Source organism: Anabrus simplex, chromosome 5 (genome assembly GCF_040414725.1).
Source record: "Anabrus simplex isolate iqAnaSimp1 chromosome 5, ASM4041472v1, whole genome shotgun sequence".
Lineage (NCBI taxonomy): Eukaryota > Metazoa > Arthropoda > Insecta > Orthoptera > Tettigoniidae > Anabrus > Anabrus simplex.
The window spans coordinates 329,180,548-329,201,041 of NC_090269.1; the positions used below are offsets into that span (position 1 = coordinate 329,180,548).

The following is a 20,494-nucleotide window of genomic DNA, read 5'->3' on the forward strand; positions in this document are numbered from 1 at the left end:
ATTGTGTCCGTGTATTCACCATGTGAGGGTGCAGATGAGGATGAGGTGGACAAGTTTTATGAAGCATTGAGTGACATCGTGGTCAGGGTCAACAGCAAGGATAGAATAGTGCTAATGGGCGATTTCAATGCGAGAGTTGGGAACAGAACTGAAGGATACGAAAGGGTGATTGGCAAATGTGGGGAAGATATGGAAGCTAATGGGAATGGGAAGCGTTTGCTGGACTTCTATGCTAGTATGGGTTTAGCTGTTACGAATACATTCTTCAAGCATAAGGCTATTCACCGCTACACATGGGAGGCTAGGGGTACCAGATCCATAATAGACTATATCTTAACAGACTTTGAATTCTGGAAATCTGTTAGGAATGTAAGAGTTTTTTGCGGATGTTTCGATGATACAGACCCCTATCTGATCTGTAGTGAACTAAGTATCTCTAGGTCTAGGGTAGAGAAAGTGAAGTCTGTCTGCAAACGAATAAGGGTAGAAAATCTCTAGGACGAGGAAATTAGACGGAAGTACAGGAATATGATTAGTGAGAGGTTTCGAACAGTAGATAGTAAGCAGGTTCAGGATATAGAAAGTGATTGGGTGGCATACAGGGATGCTGTAGTAGAAACAACAAGGGAATGCCTAAGAACAAGTGTGTGTAAAGATGGGAAAAGGCATACATCTTGGTGGAATGATGCAGTGAGAGCAGCCTGTAAATGTAAAAAAAAAAAGGCTTATTAGAAATGGCTTCAAACAAGGGCCGAGACAGACAGGAATTTGTACGCTGATGAAAGAAACAGAGCGAACAAATATTTGTTGAATACAAAAAGAAGTCATCGGAAGATTTTGGTAATAACCTGGAAAGGCTAGTTCAAGCAGCAGGGAAACCTTTCTGGACAGTAATAAAGAATCTTAGGAAGGGAGGGAAAAAAAGGAAATGAACAGTGTTTTAAGTAATTCAGGTGAACTAATAGTAGATCCTAGGGAATCACTGGAGAGGTGGAGGGGAATATTTTGAACATGTTCTCAATGGAAAAGGAAATCTTCCTGGTGGTGTCGCGAACAACCCAGTTCATGGGGATGAAGAAAATTATGTTGGTGAAATTATGCTTGAGGAAGTGGAAAGGATGGTAAATAAACTCCATTGTCATAAGGCAGCAGGAATAGATGAAATTAGACCTGAAATGCTGAAGTATACTGGGAAGGCAGGGATGAAATGGCTTCATAGAGTAGTAAAATTAGCATAGAGTGTTCGTAAGGTACCTTCAGATTGGACAAAAGCAGTAATTGCACCTATCTATAAGAAAGTGAACAGGAAGGATTGCAACAACTATCGAGGTGTTTCATTGATTAGTATACCAGGCAAAGTATTCAGTGGCATCTTGGAAGGGAGGGTGCGATCAGTCGTTGCGAGGAGGTTGGATGAAAACCAGTGTGGTTTCAGACCACAGAGAGGCTGTCTGGATCAGATTTTCAGTATGCGCCAGGTAATTGGAAAATGCTACGAGAGGAATAGGCAGTTGTTTGTTTCATAGATCTAGAGAAAGCATATGACAGGGTACCAAGCGAAAAGATGTTCATTACACTGGGGGACTATGTAATTAAAGGTAGATTATTAAAATCAATCAAAGGCTTTTATGTTGGCAAATGGGCTTCAGTGAGAATTGATGGTAGAATGAGTTCTTTGTTCAGGGTACTTACAGGGGTTAGACAGGGCTGTAATCTTTCACCTTTGCTGTTCGTAGTTTACATGGATCATCTGCTGAAAGGTAAAAAATGGCAGGGAGGGATTCAGTTAGGTGGAAATGTAGTAAGCAGTTTGGCCTAGGCTGACGATTTGGTCTTAATGGCAGACTGTGCCGAAAGCCTTCAGTCTAATATCTTGGAACTTGAAAATAGGTTCAATGAGTATGGTATGAAAATTAGCCTCTCGAAGACTAAATTGATGTCAGTAGGTAAGAAATTCAACAGAATTGAATGTCGGATTGGTGATACAAAGCTAGAACAGGTCGATAATTTCAAGTATTTCGGTTGTGTGTTCTCCCAGGTTGGCAATATATTAAGTGAGATTGAATCAAGGTGTAGTAATGCTAATGCAGTGAGCTCGCAGTTGTGATCAGCAGTATTCTGTACGAAGGAAGTCAACTCCCAGACGAAACTATCTTTACATTGGTCTGTTTTCAGACCAACTTTGCTTTACGGGAGCGAAAGCTGGGCGGACTCAGGATATCTTATTCATAAGTTAGAAGTAACAGACATGAAAGTAGCAAGAATGATTGCTGGTACAAACAGGTGGGAACAATGGCAGGAGGGTACTCGGATTGAGGAGATAAAGGCTAATTTAGGAATGAACTCGATGGATGAAGCTGTACGCATAAACCGGCTTTGGTGGTGGGGTCATGTGAGGCGAATGGAGGAGGATAGGATACCTAGGAGAATAATGGACTCTGCTATGGAGGGTTAGAGAGGTAGAGGGAGACAAAGACGACGATGGTTAGACTCGGTTTCTAACGATTTATAGATAAGAGGTATAGAACTAAACGAAGCCACAACACTAGCTGCAAATCGAGGATTGTGGCGACGTTTAGTAAACTCTCAGAGGCTTGCAGACTGAACGCTGAAAGGCATAACAGTCTATAATGATAATGTATGTATTTATAATCCATATTATATACCAATAGGAAGCTGAAAGATTGATCTACGTTAAGATGTCAGAAATAATTTAAAAAATTGTCACTATTTCTAACTATTGAAATATAAAATTATAATATTTTTTTGGACAAAGGGAATTGTCGAAATATTTTGCTCTAGGAAAAATTATTTCTGATAAATAATTTATTCCTGAAACATGATTTTCTGAAAGAAACAGATTACGTTTTCCCCACACAATTCTTCACTTTTCATTTCAAAATAAGTAAAACACATTTTTTGCATACTGATTTTGAGTTCTTTTCACGAATTTCGAACCTACAGCTTTAGTTTTCTTAGGGCAGTCTCCTTTTTTTTTTTTTTGTGTTGCGATCAAAGTATTTATAATAATATACACAAATATCAACAGTTCACACTTACCCCTTCACTGGTATCTTCAGATATTGACATATTGCCAATAATAATATAACCTTCACCGATTTGAACATTATTCCGGTTATTGGAATTTTACATTACTTCCGAGGCACCTTGTACTTTGCTGTCACTTTCACTACTTTCAGGAATAATTTTCTCATAGGAATTAACACAGTAATCGCTGTCACCATCAGTACTGTCACTAAGATTTTCGGAAATCAAGCGCTGGATTTCAGAATAGTCAATAAAGCGGGCTGTCATCTTGATTCTAAGAACATATGAAAATACTTTCACTTCTATAGCTAAATAAACTTCTCCATACTGTTGCTTGTTTTTTAAAGACTTAAAAAAGTGAATATAAAAGTATCATTGTTAAACTGGTATCTATATTAGCGAAATCTGGTGTCCTGTTATAAATCTATGGTAGAAGGAAGACATCGTTTGTCAGAAAGACGATCGCACTTGACGAAACGGTGCACAGTCTTCCAGAAAGATGGTCCTCAGTTCTAGGGTTACCGGGCGAGTTGGCCGTGCGCGTAGAGGCGCGCGGCTGTGAGCTTGCATCCGGGAGATAGTAGGTTTGAATCCCACTATCTGCAGCCCTGAAGATGGTTTTCCGTGGTTTCCCATTTTCACACCCGGCAAATGCTGGGGCTGTACCTTAATTAAGGCCACGGCCGCTTCCTTCCAACTCCTAGGCCTTTCCTATCCCATCGTCGCCATAAGACCTATCTGTGTCGGTGCGACGTAAATCTCCTAGCAAAAAAAAAAAGTTCAATGGTTAATACTAGTCGAGCTCGATATTTCCTTTATTTACCTCTCGGTTAGAAAATATTGTTTACCGAGCTTGATAGCTGCAGTCGCTTAAGGTAAGTAAGACCTGCCTATCTCGCCCATGTTAAATATTCAAATTTTTGGTGCATTTTACTCTAAATCTGTTTAAGTTAGCCACTTGAAGTTTTTAAGGATTACTAGTTAGAAAATTATCTACGACAATAAGGTTGGCAGAAACCAAATACTTTCGTCATGAATTTTTCTTGAGGCACGGTTTTTTAAACTAAAATAGTGTCAAAAAAATTTATATTTCATTTTGTATTTTATTTAAAGGCATATCCCTTATTACTGTTAATTAGGATGATGTTGATGCACCAACAAAATTTAATGGACCTTTATTAGTTTTCTTATAAATGGTACCAAAGTAGTGAAAAATGTTAAAATGATAAAAAATGAGGTTGAAATTTATCATAATTTGTTAGCTCTGACAATTCTTAGAATATTCCTGCCCCATAACTTGCATCATTTGTGTCCTCCTTAGTCCTCTTAAGGTTTCTCTTCAGTCTTCTGGCCCTTTTACTCATTTCTTCCAGCATGAGGTCTGCTTTCTTTATTCGGATGTCATCCAACTCCTTTAGGATGTTCAGTGTGTTGTACACTGGGAGGATGTTCAACATCTGCAGCACCTTAGCCCTACCAATATTTGCATCGTTGAAGGATATAACAGCATCACATAGTCCAAACTCGAGTGTAGTATTACCGACAAGCACTGTTTTCGGCACTCTGGACCACAGAACATAATTGAATGCTTCATTAGCGTTCTGTGTTTTTCCATGCAGGCACTTTTTAAAAGATCTGGGTGTGCCAAATCCCAATATATTGGCTTTATAGCTTCAGGTACAGCATGAGGTAACCGTGTTGGTCTTTCCTGTTATATTTGCGCCATGAATCATCTCCCTTAGGGAAACAGTTTTTGCTTTGATGAACTTGAGGGAGATTCAACGTTTATTTCAGATCCGGAAACACTACATGGCGAGCATATGGCGATGTCATTTTTAACCTCGTCCACATTGGAACTAGGCCTACCTCTACTTTCACATAAACTAACATTATTTACACCGGGAAGTTTACGTATGTGTCGATTTCCCGTATACTTTCTCTTTCCAAGAGATTTCAAACGATCCATTCTTCAACACGTAAATGCAAAATCACAAGGATTATAATACTACAACGAAGTTTAGTGACCACTCGTAACATAAACAAGCAATACCGGAAGTTGTTATGGTTACCAACGCAAAGTCTATGCTCAAAGAGCAAACCAGTAGTTCAGAAATCTATGTATAATAATTCAGATCTTATATGCACAAACATAAATCACTGTAAAAGTGGGCGTTGTCTTTCACGGTGCAGCATAGTAATTTATGTTATAAAATGGTCAATTTTCATAATTATTTTTACTTTTTAAAGAAATTCTTGTTCTCTATGTTGTGAACAAATAAAAACGTCCAAAAAGATTTTTTTTGTTTTTGTCGCCCCAAGAAGGGTCTTACTTATGTGTGGCCAGTATCCAGTAATCGGGAGATAGTGGGTTCGAGCCCCACTGTCGGCAGCCCTGAAGATCGTTTTCTGTGGTTTCCCATTTTCACACCAGGCAAATGCCGGGGCTGTACCTTAAGGCCATGGCCGCCTCCTTCCAATTCCTAGGCCTTTCCTATCCCATCGTCGCCATAAGACCTATCTGTGTCGGTGCGACGTAAAGCCAATAGCAAAAAAGAAAATATTGTTTCCAAGTTATACTAGTCCATTACACTTCCATCACCAAAGCGGTTTTGCATTCACCGACAAAGGTCTCTCGCAAAGAAGGGTTAACCATGGGCTCAGCATTATGAGGAATAATAGCGACTATTTTTCTTAATAACATTGAAAACAATTTCTTAACCAACTAAGGGCCTGTACTACGACTGTCAGATAAACAGCTAGATACGTAGGCTGCAGTTTTGCAAACTAGAAGTTAAATATTTTCTTGCGTACTACCAACGGATTTTAATGGCGGGATTGTAATGCGGAAGATGTAGTAACATTTTTATTGGGTTGGTAATAAGGTTACTGAAAATATAGTGAAATTTAGCGCGGTGGTATACGTGTTCCCTGGTGTTTTCGTTTGTTTAGCTCTATTCCTTTTGAAATTGTATTACTAGAATCCAATATCAGACTCTTATTAAGCTATAATGTGGAAGTCCAGGTCAAAAACAGAATTAGGACTGAAATATACACATACGAAGGAATGTTAAAATTAATTAACTGTATAACGAAATTGAAACTGTTATAGAAAATAAAAAGACTGAAAATGTAACCTGGACGCAAAAGTAAAGTTTCAGGTTATGTATCTTTTCTTGTCTAGTACTATTTACGAGGTTGCGCGTTACGACGAAAGTAAAGTTTATATTCGTAATTAATGCTACTGATGCGGCGTGGGATCATTAATTTTATTATTAATTCAATTTATTGTTTGCTCATTGAATAAGTAGTTAGTTTCTTTCTTTTCAATACAATGTGAGAATAGTAACTGGCAAGCATTTAACTCACTTTAGCGTAAATACTTTTGTAGCAAGTTGTTATGAAGTAAAAGAAATATAACCTCCTTAACATCCTCATTCGACGGACGAATCGCCATGAACAAAGTCGTATACCTTTACTCCATATGTGCGTCGCGGATAGATTTGGAATAGAACCCACGCTTTTGACACGCATTTTAATGATTAGGAAATGTGTACTGTCACCTCTAGTACCCTACCGACGACCATTTACAAAGTAAAAAAAAGTTAGACTATTGGGACTCGAACGCGCGAAAAACTGCTTAACAACAAACTCTGATGCCCTAACGACCACGGCTACCTATGAAGTATGCTGTTGAATGCTTGTGTATTACTGATATACTCAGTAGCAACAACTTACTAGCTTGGAAATTTTTTAAGAATTCTGTGATAGCTGGACAGGAAGCATGACATACTTCATAAATATATACATAAATTACATTGTAACAACTTAATTTCGCACAGCATCATGCAGATGTAGATTCATCTTCATGAGTAGCCATCTTGATTCTTTACAGCAGCGTCCCCGATAAGAGCTAAGTCCCAGATAAGAGCGTTAACAGCCTCTCCAACTTCGGCATAGCTATACTCGAGAATATTTTCCCAGATTGCACATAAACGAAAGTCGTAGTACGCGGTTTCAACCGAACTTCCAGATAAATGTCCAAACTGCCAAATAAATTTATACCGCACTTTTATCTGGCTGTCGTAGTACAGGCCCTAAGAGATGTAGAGGGATACAAAGCTTTAGGTCGTATGGAACTACTGTTTTATTGTTTACATTGATCATTTTCATCAAAAAATGATGTAAGTAGTGTTATCTGTCTTATTGCTTCCCTTGTAATTATCTGAAGTGAAGAAAATACTTGAATTTTGTCATGGCTTACTGCATTTTTGTGCACTGGGTTCCCGCAAATTTTGACGTATGGGGTTTTCACTGATATGTCATTTGGAAAGTTGGCAGGTGTGTGTATTTTCAGGAGCGTCTCACTAGTTTGGTGCAAGTTTGCTCACCTGCTTGCTTGTGCTTGTGTATTTCAGTGGTGCGAAAAGATTACTTGACGTGTTACAACCTGTTTTGTTGTTTTTTCATTATGGGTAAGACGGAAGTACACAGATGATGATGATGATAATGATAATAATAATAATAATAATAATAATAATAATAATAATAATCTTATGGCCTCAGCTACTGTGTGCAGACATTTCAATTTGACGCCATCTGTCTGCTCGTCAATTTCGATGTTCTGTTCTACTCTAGACCCACTAGATGGCAGACCGAGTAAACCAAAACTCTCTTGGGCGTCTACGGCTGAGATTTAATGAATTTTGTTGGTTAAACACCAAATGTGTCACCAGAGATCTTTTACATGCCGACATCATTCAACATCACATTAAATCCGCTTCATGGTCTGTATCGCACTTAAACAGATTCACAACTATTTTTTTATTTTCCACCTTGTCGATACACTAAATTGCTTAAATTGCTTAAAAGTGGTACATGTTTCTTATATTATCAACATCTTCAGCCACATAACGCTCTTTAGATGAAACATTCATATATTGACGAAGTATCAATGTTTCAGAGGAAGTGTCCTTAAAATTAACATAACATTTCCAAATCCATTTGTACAAAATCGGCAAATCTGGATGCAAATTAGTCTTCAATGCCTTTAATTGCTTGTATGAAAGAATCATTCTTGAAAGTTATGTCAGGGTATTGGTTTTGTAGGTCATTCATGACAATATTAAAAATAAAATAGTTAAGAGAAGTTATATAAATTCTTCCTACAATTGAAAGCAGGTGTCAAGGAAACACTTGTATAAAAATCCATAGAGAATATGTCCTAATGATTATTCTTTTCTTAAAAAGTTCATGGAAATAGGTCGATTTATAAATTAAAATTTTTATACATTGTAAGTAATTGTCGAATTGAATAAATCCAGATTTCATAATGTGGCTCCTATTACTATTGCGGATGAAAGTATTACTAATTCCTAGTTGTCAATTCTTTTTAAAACTGCTTTCCTCTGGAACAGTATCTCGTGTCATTTTTTTACGGTCTTGAGTCTGGTGTTCACGTACCTGAGGAGGTGGAGGAGCGGAGGATATTGGTGTGTCTTGAACTTCGTTGTTATCTTCAGCTTCAGAGGAGGAGGAATACGTCGTAGGGCTGTCTGGAGGTGGATAGATTCCAATTCTTTTCTTGTGATCTTTTTCAAGCATTTTCAAATATACCAGAATTTTATCATATAATGGGTTCTTATATTCTATAGCTTCATTAACCCCTCAGCGCCGACATCTGTATGTGGTATAGACCCTCTTGTCTTCCGTAGCCGCCGACATCTATACGTCGTATAGACCCATGTATCGTTTCGCATTTACGGCTATAGCGCGAAGAGTTTTCGAGTTATGAAAATGCAAATTGTTTTGTTTCCAAGAAGACATTTTTGGGTTTATCAGTATTGTAAATAAGAATTGAAAATCGTTAAAATGAAATTGTTTTTGTAAGGATAAGTATTCGTCAAGTAAGCCTGAGCACTAATATCTGTTTTTAAAAAGGTCTGTTTGCTTCATTCTTTCTCACAAAATAAAATAAAGAAATGATGCTGATAAGTTTGTCTTTTCGCTTGATGTTCTTTGCTCTATTTTACATTAAGGAGTGCGGTTTATTTATTTTATTTGTCTTTATTTCTCAGCTTGTAATATTTTCGTAACTCTCCACGAGCGCACTGTATAGGCATGAGTTAGTGCTGCTTTCTGTCATACGATACGAGAACCAGTTGTTCATGGTATATATCTCGTTTGAAAGACGATGTCTTGACCTTTTATCTGAAATATTATAGAGTTGGGTTTTCCGTCATAAATGTTATTCACCTCATTCAGTTTCATCCTGCTGCTTTCGGTCTCGCTGCAGCTTCATCAGTCCGTGTGACGCGCCTCCTCAATGGCTAGCTCCAGCCGTGGTTTGACTGACAGTAACGTGCTTGAAATATTGTACAATTCAGATGAAAGTTTAGTTGGAAGTAGTAGTGACAGTATTAGCAGCAGTGATACTCAAATAGATGATGTGGCTGTAGCCGATGCAGGGGTAAATGATGAGAGTGACGATGCGGAGGGATCAGTACTTGGGAAACTTTGTGTGGGAGGCTATGGATAATTATACAGGTCAAAGGGAAGTTTTCAACAGTGAATTCCGATTCCTGAATTCTCTAATAATATTCAGACAAGTCACAGGGACAAACATTGAGAAGTTATCTTATCAGGTTTGGCTGGTGGAAGGTTTGTTTACAAAATACGCCCGCTCGGGCGAGGAACGTAATACTCGAGGCCGGCGCGCATCAAATAATACAGTTCGAAGGTTGCAGGAAAAATGTTTTATGAGGAAATTAGCACCCAAGAGTGAGAAATACAAACCCCAGAGACGTTGTATTGCGTGTTCAAAACACGGCGAAAAGACGACGACGGTGTACTGCTGCCAGGAGTGCGACTTAGGTGTCTGTCTCGAAGAGTGCTTCGAACTCTATCACATGAAACTAAATTACTAAGTAAACGTGAAACAGTTATGTAATTATCTGCATGTACATAGTTCTATCATAAAGAATTCCACATTTCGTGAACATCGGGCTACTCGTATACTTGTAGTAACGCTTGAAGTGAATCAGTGTATTTCAGTCGCGCGTAGTTGAAATCTCATCCGGCCGCGGAATAGAGATGTGTAATTTTTTGCCTTGTAGCCTTGTATAGCAACATGGGCTTTGAAACAAGAAGTGTATAAATATATCATAACACTGGACACTGTATTGTATTGTGCAAGACATGTAGAGTAAGCAGTTTTGACAAAGTGTATCCTGATTTTTCCCGATTTTCATATCAAAATCTCCTGATTTTTGGTTTTGTAAAGTTGGCAGATATGCAAAGAACATTTTCAGGACAAGGAAAAATGTTATTGTACTGTGCAGTAATAGTGAAAATCTCTGACATCATGTGCGTGACATTTTTGTATAGATTTAATACAATGTGAATTGCGACTTCGAATTCACCATGTGCTAAGCAAGAGGTTTAACTGCATTTTCTCTCGTCTGGTTAAATTTCGCAATGGCTATTCCCATGTTAATTTATACAGGCAGTTGAAATATACTGTTGCGATGCATATAAGTTTAAGTTAGGTTAAATTATGCGGTTTGTATAAGAAAACTAAAGTGGTTGCCACAGAAGCCGCTGGAGTGATACTACTACAGTTTTCTGAATGAAATCGAACATACGCGTTTGTGTTGTCTCGGAATTAGGATGAGTAAGCCGTATTATGGAAATCTGTGTGAACACAAGTTTTGAACTCTTGTTGCCATTTCATACAGATAGTGTATGTCGACTTCCTCCCCCACCCCCTCCCACTTTATAAAAATATAGATATAAGGACAATCCGATATAGGGAGCAAATTTTTTACTGTTATGAATATGTGCTATAACAAACTTTTACTGTAATATCAAAAGCTTCTCCTGAAAATTAAGTTTTGTTTTGAGTTGTAATGGTCTTCTTCCAAGGCAACAAATTTGTCCTTGAATATAGTATTTGTAATAGTGCATAACTTTTCTGTGTGTGACTCTGTGTGTTGATTTATATTATTTATGCTGTGTGCCATTTACTCAAATTAAGTTGCTGACATAGTGGAATACAGTGTAGATATTGGAAAGAAAATTATAAGCGTATCAAATTAAGCAGTCAGTTGAAAATAGATCGACGGGGGGGGGTCTTCTATTTTGATACGCGCTCCTTCGCCCACATTTCAATAATGCTTTGTGTGAAGGTAAGCTAATCTACATTCATTGTTGTAATGTTGCAGCCATCCCAAACCTTAGAACTGCTGTCTATTAGGGCTGCTGATGAAGCTCAAATACTAATCACAGTCCGCCAAGTTGGAGACATGGTAATGGGAGATCACCATTATATTCAATTTTTCAATATCCTGATGCGGAAGTGCTTGGGGCACTTGAACTTGCAACTTGTAGGACGTAACTTTTTTGACCCGAAAGCTAAGGTAAGTACATTTTGTCAGAATTTACATTTATCAACATAGCCATTTTATGTGTACAACAATGGCTATCTTCCTTTTCTAAAACTTTTTCCCTTAGACCTGAATTCTCTTTATAGGTTGTTGTGCCAGAGTACAAACTGGAGCTGTGGCCAGGTTATTTGACATCGATTAGACAGCATGAGAATTCTATTCTCATGTGTTCAGAAATCACCCACAAGGTGATGAGACAGGACACTGTCCTGAACTTGCTGGAAGATTGCGTGCGACGTGGAGATCGTGATTATCAGGCAAGTGTGATTTTTAAGGATACAGCATATTTCTGTTTTCATTTTCTTTTACATGATAGCTTATTTTATTACTTCATAGGTTGAATTCTATTTTTTTCTAGAACCAGTTCCACATTCTTCTTCCTTCCTTAGATGGAGACTGGTCAGGGACTACTCCGAAGCCAGTATGCGATTATGCGCTGCTGGTTTTTGGACTTCATTAATGAATTGTCTTTCTCCATATTATTCCCTCTCTAACAGAGCTTTGGGCTTGGATATATTAAGCCCTAGGATTTTAGGTCTTCTAGGCTGCTGACCTTTGAACCTTTTACTGTGTTGGCTGCAGCTTTCAGAAACGCTCTGTGGTAACCTTTTCTCATCCTTAATGTCCAGCATAACCAAACCAAGAAAGTCTTACCATTGGGACTGCTGCTTCAATTGACTGTGTGGCACATTGTTTCCAGATTTCATTGTGTACTGGGTCACAGGGTGGAGATGTTTGAGAGTGGAAATCCAATGTTGAAGTGGTTTGAAGACTAAAATTCATTGCACCAGATTTTTGTTTAAGAATGACGCAAGGGACATTCTGTGGTACAGCAATTCGAGGTGGCAGAACCGAGACTGCCTGGAACTATAGCAGAACTCGGAGTTGAGAAATTGCGGTAAAAGCCTGTGTACAAAAGAAAATTTACCTACGTTAAACATTACAACACAGCAGTTACGAAAACATACGGGTTGCCTAACACTAAAAGAATTGTCAGTTGTCTCTTGAAGGTAAAAAAAAGCTATAAAGTTAATCATTGTAGGACCTATTTCGATGGTAATGAAAAAACTTGTTACAATTAAAAAATTGTAAAGAGTCTTTTCTTTTAATGAGCCGGACTACTTCCGAGCAGCAAGGTCTCGCCGGCAATGTCTGTTGGGGTCGCTTCAGGCTTTTGTTTGATATAATTGATTAGCTGCCGTCAGTGAAAAGTGTAGGGGAACTGCTAGACTGTGTTCAAGGTCAGTCTCCTGTATGTTCATCTTTTGCCTCACATAAGGCACTTGTACACTGGAAGCTACGGTATTTACTCGCATATTAGACCCCCTTTTTATCCCACTTTTACAGCCAAAAATAATAAAGGGGGCTCCAATATGCGATAACCTCAACATTTTGTGCAGCGAACACATGACTTCTAGGTTAAAAAGAGCTATAAATTGTAAGTGTAAACATTCTATACTATTATTTAACAAACTTAGAATGTATTTAAGCTATACTGGCTATTTTCGTCGGAAGGCAGTGCTTCTAAACGTAAAAAGACAAAAAATGGTGAACACGACCTTTAGGCCTACGGTACGTGCAAAAGTTTGTTTTAGTTACTCATATCACGTCATTCGTTACATCTCATTAATTCCTCTGCTGAGGTTGACGTCAGGAAGGGCATACGGCCGTAAAAACTCGCTACGAAGATTCGTCTCGCTTCATACTCGATCCCGTAGAAGAAAGGGATAAGGGTATCATGTTATAATATACTTAAATATTGATACAAAACAACTTAATGGCCAGTCATTTGTCTCTGTCAGTTCAGCAGTAGCCCTACTACATAGTAAAGATTGCTGCTTTCATTTGAATTATCGCCTTGCGCCGCCAACTTCCCTGCCTTGCTACCGGCGCGTCGGCATTCTAAGCGACGTCATCTTCACTGCTCTCTCTCGTCAGTCACATCAGCCATGCTTCATTCTCTTTGAGCCATGCACTGCAATTAAGAGCATACGAGGTCCCATTTTTTGAACCTTTTAAAAATAATTTTGTTCCTGACTATATTCCCACTTGGTGTATATGTAGCAGAAGCCACTCGTTCCGATTAAAGCCGTACGGTAGAAGGCTTGCGAAACCATTAGCTGATAACTAGCGTATGTTCCGAGTTGTACTTCCGAATGTATTACATAGTAACTGAAAACCAAATGAAACTATTCACAAATTTGTGCGATGTAATCAGAGCTGCAATAAGACTTGTACCTGCTTTGAAGCGGAATAGTCATCGTTCTCTGACGAATTACGTTGGGAGGGACTTATAGGCGAGATTTTTTTTCATTTTCTTTGTCTCGATATTTATTACATATTTTATTCAATCTTTTCCAGCTCTGATTTATTGGAATGGTGAACTATCAAGACTCAAAATACAGTGACTGTACTGTATTATGGAATACATGTACAGAGAGCTACTTTCAAAAAGGTTTTGGCTTAGTTTTTTTTGTTTTTGTGAAAAGTCGAAAATTGAGTTAGACTCGGCTGTTCAACACTGTTTTCACAAATAATGCGCTGAATTTGAATTTAGAAGTGTGAGGTTCTTAAGTCTGTCAGAACTAATTCAGTATAACATATATTTGGAAAATACCTGAGAAAGAAATAAATTTATTATCACATGGGTGACAGGCTCCGAGAAATGTTTTATTCACAACATAGTTTTCGGCCTCCCTGTGACATCGCTTGACCATATATTGAACAACTTTGGACTTTCACATCGAGCAGGATAAATCGTAGATGTATATCTGCCACTTTTATTCATGGCCTTCTTTTATTTGATTTAGTTTCGAAACTTCGACTTTCTTTCTGCCGGTTCTGTCAGTGGTAAGATGGAGCTGTTGCGTAATGCCGTGTTAGCTGACTATATTTTAGAAGAATTGTATTCCGATGAACATTCAAATGGATATAGTGTTTGTGAATTAGTGGAAACTGTATTTGAGAGTGATAGTGGAAGTGATATTAAAGCCCCTACACTCTGTGATTTACATAGTGGGTTCATTTATTCAAGTGACTGATGACAACTATGTAAACATCGATGATGTATTAGGAATTGATGCTGAAGATAGTTTTATAAAGGCAGATCCACCTAGATATTTAGAACAGTTTCAAGGCAGGCAAGGACTGACAGATATCCCACAAGATACCGAAAGTGTAAGTGAAGTTCTTGACAGGTTTGTTTAGTAGTGAGTTCTTCACCTTGGTTGTAGACCAATCTAACCTCTACCATGATCAAAACATTCACAAATACAGTCACCTATGTCTCTCAAATGGAAATCTATCGCTGTACATAAGATTAAGCTGTTTCTTGCAATGCTCATTCTAATGGGACAGGTCGGGAAAGATAAACTTAGTGATTACTGGAGTACAGATCTACCAGATGAGACTCCTATTTTCAGTAAACTGATGAGTAGACATTGTTTTGAACAGTTATAGTACACTGACTGAGCCAATGTCATGGGATAGCAGAGCACTGATGAGCAGGTGTGTTATCTGCGCAGCACACGCTCCCTGTGCCAGCGGCAGTTGTATAGGAGACCTTGCGAGCAGTGGCTGTGCATGTGACAGGTGTAACATGGACCGTCGTCATGAGCTGACACCGTTCGAACGGGGTATGGAAGTCGGTGCCCGATGGATGGGAAGTGCGATTTCGGAAGTGGTGCGGGAATTCGGCTTCACACGATCAACCTTGTCCAGGGTGTATCGTGGATGGTTGAATGCAGGTGTCGCCATCCACAACAGATGAACGACTGGCAGTCCAGCCACCCTCGATGACCGTGACCAGCGATATCCGATATGGATTGTCAAATAGTGACAGACGGGCAACCGTGCAACAAAGCACGGCTCAGTTCAACACAGGCCGTGCTAGACACGTCTCCCACTGGACAATCCCTAGGAACATGGGGTCTATAGGGTTATGGCAGCCGGCGTTGACACACGGGTCCCACTGTTAACCCAACGTCATCGGGCACGACGACGCGCATTTGTTGCCAGTCACCAGGGATGGACACTGGAAAAATGGCGTAACGTGATATGGTCGGATGAATCGCTATTTCAACTGCATCATGCCGATGGGAGGCACCGTGTATGACGCAGACCACATGAAGCGATGGATCCCGCCTGCCACGAAGGTGTGGTCCAGGGTGCTGGTGTGTGTGTTATGTTCTGGGGTGCATTTTCCTGGTAGGAATGGGCCCCCTAGTTGTTCTAGAAGAGACTTGAATGGCACGCAGTATGTTGAGCTGCTCGGAGGCCATCTCCACTCATTTTTGGCCTTCCAGCGCCCAGACGGTTCTGTGGTGTTTCAAGATGATAATGCGCCGCCACATTGCTTCCACATCACCCGGGAATGGTTCCAGGAACATGCAGTGGAGGTCCAACGACTGCCATGGACACCCAGGAGCCCCGATATGAACCCTATCGAGCACATCTGGAATGTCCTGGAAAGCAGGCTCTGTGCCATGGATCCAGCACCCACGAACAGACCAGCATTGGCGGCCGCTCTACAAATGATTTGGTGTCAGCTGCGTCCAGAGGACTACCAGGGACTTGTTGACTCACTTCCACGGCGTCTCACTGCAGTTCGCACGGCCGGAGGTGGCCCCACACACTATTAGGTGACTATCCCATGACATTTGCTAAGTCAGTGTACTTCCTACATTTTAGCGATAACAACTGGTGCAGATAATAAAAGTGATAGTTTGTACAAGATTAGACCAGTTTTGAATTAATTTACAGAGAAATTTTAGGAAATGTACAGACCCATACAAGAGGTATTTGAGGCCATGATCCCATATAGACTTTCACTGCGTTTCAATTATCCAGGTAAATTGGCTAGGTATGGAATTCGTGTAGTGTGTGAGACTGAGTCAGGGTATATATGCAACATTGAGATCTACTCTGCTGAAGGCAAAAAATTGGAGGGAACAATTTTACTATTGATCCTTATCTCAACCTCTGGCTCTATGTCTGTCAAGACATTTAGAACAGTGTTAACAACAGCTGAGCACTTACTGGAAAGGAAGATGGGGTTTTGCAGTACTATAAGAGGTAATAGGGGGCTGCCAAAAAGTTCAATGAGGCCTCAAAGAAACCTAAAACCGGCAAGAGTATTTTTAATGGAAAGAATGAAGTTTAATTGCAGACATTGAAAGATGAGAAAGAGAGAGAGGTGCGAGTGATAAGTACACTTCACCAAGCCACACTGCATTCTGTAGAGACTAGAAGAGGACAGCGTTTTAAGAAACCTAAGTGCATCCTGGAGTACAAGAAGTTCATGAAGGGAGTTGACAGAGCTGATCAATACCTCTCTTATTACCCAATCCTCTCTAAGACCATAAAATGGAGTAAGAAGGTGGTTCTGTGGCTCATCAACTGTGCACTGTTTAATGCATTTAGAGTATACAATATGCAGAAACCTCGGAAGAAAATGAGCTACAAGAACTTTCGCATGAACACAGCAAGAATCTGGGCCACTGAAAATACTGAAGAACAGGATGAAATACAACCATCGACCTCAGTGTGTTAACGGAATATACCTGAAAATTAATTCTATTTAATAATATCTTTCCAGTTTTTTTGTTTATTTTTGGCAGCTGATTGTCTACCTTTTTCATTTTCTGTATGTCGCCAAACACAAACAGGTAAGACACCCAAGCTTGATCCTTCAGGACATCTGAATGGAGACATAAAGAAGCACACTCAAAAGTATTGTGGGGTCTGGAAAGAAATGGTATCCAACAAAATCATTCAAAGTCTGCAGTGCTCACAAAAAGCGCAGGAAACACTCTACATCTGCTCTTTCTGTAAGGTGCCGTTGCATAAAGAGTCATGCTTCCAAATATACCATACTCTCAAGCACTACTAGGGCAATTAATGAGTACTTATACCAGCTTTAAAGATAATATCTTGAGTTTAAATTTATGTACATTATTATAATCATGTGCACTCTAGTATGCTCGGTAGAAAATTGTCTGGTCCATGGGGTATGTGGCAAGCTCAAGCATCCGGTCAGCAATGTGTTAACAAAATATACATGAAAATTGTAATTACCGATATCTTTTTAGGTATATTCTGTTGTTAAATGTTTTCATTTTCAAATATTTTGTTAATACATTTATACAGAATTAATTTTGACATACTGAGGATAACAGTTGTAAATTAACTAAGTCAAAGCCAATGAAAAAGTCTTTCAGTATTTTTAGAAAAATAGTAGAGAATTCTGAACGTCAAGTTGTTCATCAAAAACTAAGTTGATGGTAGATGTTGAACACGGGACCAGACCTTAGATGTTAGGCCCCTTTAAACAACAAGCATCATCATCATCGATGTTGAATATACATTCGTGTGGAAAAAGTGTGTGTGTAGCTTTTGACATATCTTTTTCCCTTTCACTAGAAATATTAAGAAGGCCATCATCTGATGAATTAGTAGAATCATTATCACTACAATCATAAATACTAATGTCACTTAGAGATTCATCTTTGATGTAGTTCCTTATTTTGTGTTCCTAATTTTGTCTTCAAACATCTCCTCTGTTTAGTGCTCGCCATTTCTGTTTACCTCGTCAGCTGGCCGGAGATTGTATATGTTAAGTAGAGAAGATAAGGCATATTTTAGGCCAGAGACTTCATGAACACAGCGGAAAACCCTACCGCCATCTGTTGAGAATGCTTGAAAACATTTTCCTAAGAGGTAACAGTACCTGACAAATTATTGGGCGATAATTAGAGTTTGTGATTTTTAGCATTTGCGATAAATGCGAAATATGCCGAAACTTTGTTAGTGTATGTGCCTTCATCTTATATGACCTGTACGGGTGGTTTTTAGCGATTTCGAATTCGCGATAAAATGCGAAATTGGTTCAAAATGCGAAATTATACAATTTATGCGAAATAGATGCGAAACTCTCAGTTTTATACGAAATAAACATATATTTTTTTTAAAACGATGCATTTTTCTTAAGCTACGTTATGTTATTTATTTCAGGAGAAATAATTATTACGGCGCCCATTGCGATCGTAAAGCGGTAACATGCTTTGACGGACACTTCCGTCTTTGTGTACGGAACATCTATAAGTTCATTATCGCAGTTAGCTGGTCGGAGAGATTTATTCTCTTTGATTTGCAGCCTAACCGATTGATATCAGATGATACCTGAAACTATTTTCTCTGTGTAAATAGTAACTCTGAGCTGAAATACGGAAAATACAAAGCACCTCATTTTGCCGCTCGTTGTAAACAATCATGGCGGCGTCCAAGCGCGGCATGGATGAGTTTATTCATAACTGGCTTGAAAATAGTGATGTCGAAAGTGGAAAAAATTCTCTGGAGAGTGAAAATACTTCTTCTTCAAATGACAGTGATGAAAGTGATTCCGATTTCAGTTCCGAGATGATAGTTCCAATTGAAACTATGTGACAAGACCAGAATGCAACAAGAGCGTGTGAGAAGTCTAGTTTTCCTTTGTTCTGCTAGTTGCTTTCTGTCGCACCGACACAGATAGGTCATACGGCGACGATGGATCAGGAAAGGCCTAGGAATGGAATGGAAGCGGCCGTGGCCTTAATTACGGTACAGTCCCAGCACTTGCCTGGTGTGAAAATGGGAAACCACGGAAAATCATCTTCAGGGCTGCCGGCAGTGGAGTTCGAACCCGATATCTCCTGGATGCGAGCTCAGCTGCGCGCTCCTAACCGTACGGCCAACTCGCCCGTTGAGAAGTCTAGTAAAATGATACTTGGAATTATGATCTTGTTGACAATAAGCCTCTTTCTGTAACATGTAAACCAGTTTTTGAAATGCACTCTATAGTGAGGAGGGGGGTTGGGCAATAATCCGAAAGAAATGGACTTAAGGAATGAATGTCTAACCCCACAGTTCTGGGATCACGTTACTAAGGAAACCAATGCCTATGCCTCTACATTTCTTGCTAGTTTATCTGCTTCCCTTGAAACCAGTAATACTTACGAAGAAAAACATTGGTTTCCTGTTACTATACACGAGCTAAAAGCTCACTTTGCTTTGTGTATTCTTATGTAGCCTATGTGATTAATCAAATTTATGTTAGTGATGAAAAAAAATATTTCCTTTCACAAGTAATGGCAGGCCAAAAGGTTAAATCATTCAATGTGTGGAATTTCTTTCACTGGCTAAAGAGCACTGCAAAGACCAGTCAATCAAACAGCAAATACACTTTCAAGCACCACGTTCATTCTCTTTGTGTGTTGACCCTTGATCTTGGTCGGTTATTCTTGACATTGGTGTTGAGTAGTGGTTCTGTTTAAAAGTACGGTAGCGATTTATTTTATTGTCTGTTAGCGATGGGTAGAAGCGAAGTGACAATCAAACAGCATGCCGAAAGTCACAAATCGGGACATTTTTATGTATGGATACAGATGGTCTATATTGATGTGCCGACTCTGCAATCAAAAACTTGAAGAAGAAAAAAATGTTTTGCTGGCCTTCCTTTGTCTTGGCAGCACTTCTGTGCACTTGGGCCTCTACGAACAGTGTCGATGTAGAGTTTTTTTTTAGCAAGTACAACATAATTGTAACTGATAGGTGGTCTCAAATGAAGGACACCTTTTAAATAATTGGCATGTTGTACTTAAATCATCATTGAAATTCCTCTTCCTTATAGGTGTGTTGTACTGTGATAAATAAATACGTTCAGAATAGTATTTTTCTCTTTGAAATTGTTTGTAAATTTGAAAATAAGCATATTCCTGTGTGTTCGTTAATACTTCTTGCAGTCTTGTGTTGATGTTTGTCTTATTTTCCATAGTGAATTCAAAACTGCATGACGAGCAATGTGTGATTAAACAGTATGATTTTACTCCCAACTGTTGTGTGTGCAATTTAGCAAATTATGCCTATTTTTAACCAATTTGCTACAAAACTCTAAATTTGAGAAGTTTAGATGCTACAAAACGCTAAATTTGAAAATCAAAACGCTAAATCTCTGATTTTTAAATGCTATA

General features: G+C 39.0%; 1 protein-coding gene across 2 annotated transcripts in view; it reads left to right on the top strand.

Moving 5' to 3' along the window:
* aub (aubergine) overlaps nucleotides 1–20,494 on the top strand; it is a 322,859-nt gene that overhangs the window by 82,120 nt on the left and 220,245 nt on the right. For both annotated transcript variants that reach the window (XM_067147583.2, XM_067147584.2), the window contains exons 6-7: nucleotides 11,268–11,462; nucleotides 11,576–11,746. In XM_067147583.2, the coding sequence (XP_067003684.1) occupies nucleotides 11,268–11,462; nucleotides 11,576–11,746 (366 nt within the window). The remainder of the gene's footprint in view (nucleotides 1–11,267; nucleotides 11,463–11,575; nucleotides 11,747–20,494) is intronic.